This window comes from Leiobunum rupestre, chromosome 2, assembly GCF_980474605.1.
Source record: "Leiobunum rupestre chromosome 2, qqLeiRupe1.1.hap1, whole genome shotgun sequence".
Taxonomy (NCBI): Eukaryota; Metazoa; Arthropoda; class Arachnida; order Opiliones; family Sclerosomatidae; genus Leiobunum; species Leiobunum rupestre.
The window spans coordinates 81791041-81793840 of record NC_143385.1 but is presented as its reverse complement, the minus strand read 5'-3'; the positions used below and the strand labels follow the sequence as shown (position 1 = coordinate 81793840).

Sequence of the window (2800 nt, the reverse complement as noted above, 5' to 3'; positions counted from 1 at the left end):
AGAGAGAGAGAGAGAGAGAGAGAGAGAGAGAGAGAGAGAGAGGGACAGAGAGAGAGTTAGACAGAGAGAGCCCGCGTTGTTCCCCCTCGTGATTCCGCGAAACGAACGTAATTTGCATGTTGTTTTTATTTTAGTGTGGTGTATATTTGTATTTTAGTGTATTTGTTAACATTGGTTTTATATTAAATTACTTGGACACCCGATCATTTGTGTATTTATTTCTTTAACGTGAAATCATACCCCTAGACATTCTTATACCCGGAATAACGTATAACCACCAAAACGAGAATCCTTCTTGCTTTTGCTGACGCCAGTTAAATAATTAATAATTAAAGCAAGTGTCGGCTCTAGGTGAAGTAGCTCTTTTTTCAACAGATGTCGCTAGCGTCGAAATCGAAACAAGATGCTAAAGATACATTTTGACCCAAAAGGCGGGACATAAAAGTATGCTTCGCGATGATTGGCTCGTTTGTAAATTTGCTAATAACTTCAATTATGGTAATTGTTTACAATATATTTTATATGGGATATATAATTTAGGTTAAAGTTCACTAAGTAGAGTAAGCGTAGTCTAAATATAATACTCTATAATGGCTCTCTGACGACGTTATTGTTTCGCTATTTTGAATTTTAGCTTCCGTTCCCATTAATAGATGGCTCCACGTCGATCCGACACTTGCTTTAAAGTATTAATAAGTATGTCTCTAGGTGTAACCTTGGTTTTCAAGCTTTTTATCGACAGAAATTGGAGAACGATTACACGAAGAAGCCTCTCTTAGCAGGAACACATTTTGGGTATTACTCTTGGGAGAGAATAGAATTTAGTTTCATACTTTTAAATAGAAGATAATATTCAAGGAAAAACTAATAAATTTACCATATTTAATGACTTATATTAGATTACTTTGAGAATGAAATATTTGAATAGTGTACAAAAATGATAATGCAACGTAAAATATGATGATATTTCATTTAGACTTTTCCAAAAATTCAATTATTCGATTTATTTACTGTTAGTCTGAAACGACAAAATGAAATGATGAAATCGAAAGTTAATGGTTAAGATGGACTTACGAAATGACTGCAAATAACGGGGATATATTTTATGCCAAAATGCGCACTGTTGAATTCGAAGATTCTGGGCTGTCCTGACCGTCATATTTTCACTTCCTTCGAAGAAGACGTGTTCTCTGGCGACGCTGGTGTACCGTGGCCAATCCTGACCATTGTCCGAATTCTTTCCATGTGGGTTTCTGCCGATTTAATTATTTACGATATATGGTTTAAAATAAATTTCAATACATTTAGTTCACTAACCCAAACTTGGCGAAATTGGTCCAAAGCCTCATAATGAGGCGAGAGAGCTGGTCCTCTTGATCGGTGAAGCCTTTCTCTTTGAGGAGAGGCCAGCCAAACACGAACTCTAACTCGTCCGAATGAAGCGACCCGACGTTCCAAGGCGCCAAAGAATTAGACGGATGATGACTGAACTGGTAGCGATAGATTTTGTTTCCGTTTTGGGCCAGTTGGTCATTCATGGCGTTCAGAGGACAAAGGAAGAGCAAATCGGTCGAGAAACGAGCCAGCTGTCGCGTCGCGCTTTCTTCGTGATCGGGGTTCTCCCAGTCGGTGTAAAAATGTTTGACAAACTCCACTTGAGACGCGTCTTTCAAACCAAGCGTCGTTTGAATGTACGCTATGAAGGTCGAATCGCGTACGTATTCCTTCGAAGATATGCCCGAAACGATTAGTGGGAATACCACTCCGTCCTCGGTCGTTGCTCCGAGCATCACGTTAATTTCGGGAGACACTTCTCCAAACGCGAGTTCGGGTTTCTTCGTGACGTAGGATCCATCGATGACCGGGACGAACGTGAGCGCCGTTTCGCTCGGTACTTCCATAGCCGCTTTCGCCAGTGTTTGAGCGTCCATTTGACGCAAACAGACCACAATGTCCTTCGCTCGTTTCGCGTCGTTCGAGCACTTGGTATTGTGTCCTAATAACTCCGCCACTTTCCTAGCGGAGAAAGTATCACTCGCGGCCCATCCGGCGTTGGCACTTCCGCTTTGCGCGATGACGCGGCGAAATAATCCGCGACTGGATGGAATGGTGAGATGGTAGGAGACGGAAGCCGCGCCGGCACTCTGGCCAAACACGGTGACCCGTTCGGGATCGCCTCCGAAACGCGCGATGTTTTCTCGAACCCACTGGAACGCCAGCGCTTGATCCATCAGACCCACGTTTCCCGGAGCTTCCTCCGCCTCGAGGTACAAGAAGCCGAACACGCTCACGCGGTAGTTCAACGAAACGACGATAACGTCGTTTTCCGAGGCGAGTAGCTGTCCGTCGTAAACGGGGATCGAAGAACTTCCACCTTGGAACGCTCCGCCGTGGACCCATACCATCACGGCGCGTTTCTCGGCCACGGGCTTCGGAACCCAAATATTTAAAGTCAAACAATCTTCCGACGTTTCGTTCTGGGCCGCGACCCACCAGTCCAATCCTTCCATGATGTATTCCGGTTTCACAGCCTGTACGCATGACTTGGATTTGTGACGGGCTCGAAACACTCCGTCCCACGCTTTGATGGGCACTGGGGGTTTGAATCGTAGTTCGTTGATTGGTGCCATGGCGTAAGGAATACCCAGGTATGCGTCCACCGATTTCCCCAGAGGCGTCGTTATTTCAATTCCTTCAATTTGTCCAGAATCGGTTCTTACGACATTCTGACTTTGCACACTTACGACGCAGAGTAACGGAAATATCGCGACAGCAATCATCTCGTCGACCTTCTCTTTAA

General features: G+C 44.4%; 1 protein-coding gene across 1 annotated transcript; it reads right to left on the bottom strand.

Moving 5' to 3' along the window:
* LOC149959526 (acetylcholinesterase-like) lies at nucleotides 1-2800 on the bottom strand. Its single transcript, XM_090165171.1, has 3 exons — nucleotides 1318-2800; nucleotides 1075-1253; nucleotides 1-1018 (listed from the first exon to the last, which is right to left on the bottom strand). Exons 1-3 carry the CDS (start codon nucleotides 2778-2780, stop codon nucleotides 1014-1016), a joined length of 1647 nt encoding a protein of 548 aa, XP_090021297.1. The 5' UTR covers nucleotides 2781-2800; the 3' UTR covers nucleotides 1-1013.

Excerpts from the sequence above, each read along its gene's own strand:
- LOC149959526 (XM_090165171.1), bottom strand. The coding sequence starts at position 2,780 with ATGATTGCTGTCGCGATATTTCCGTTACTCTGCGTCGTAAGTGTGCAA. Across the intron at positions 1,254-1,317 it reads ACCAATTTCGCCAAGTTTGG|AAACCCACATGGAAAGAATT; the intron begins GTTAGTGAACTA and ends TTAAATCGGCAG.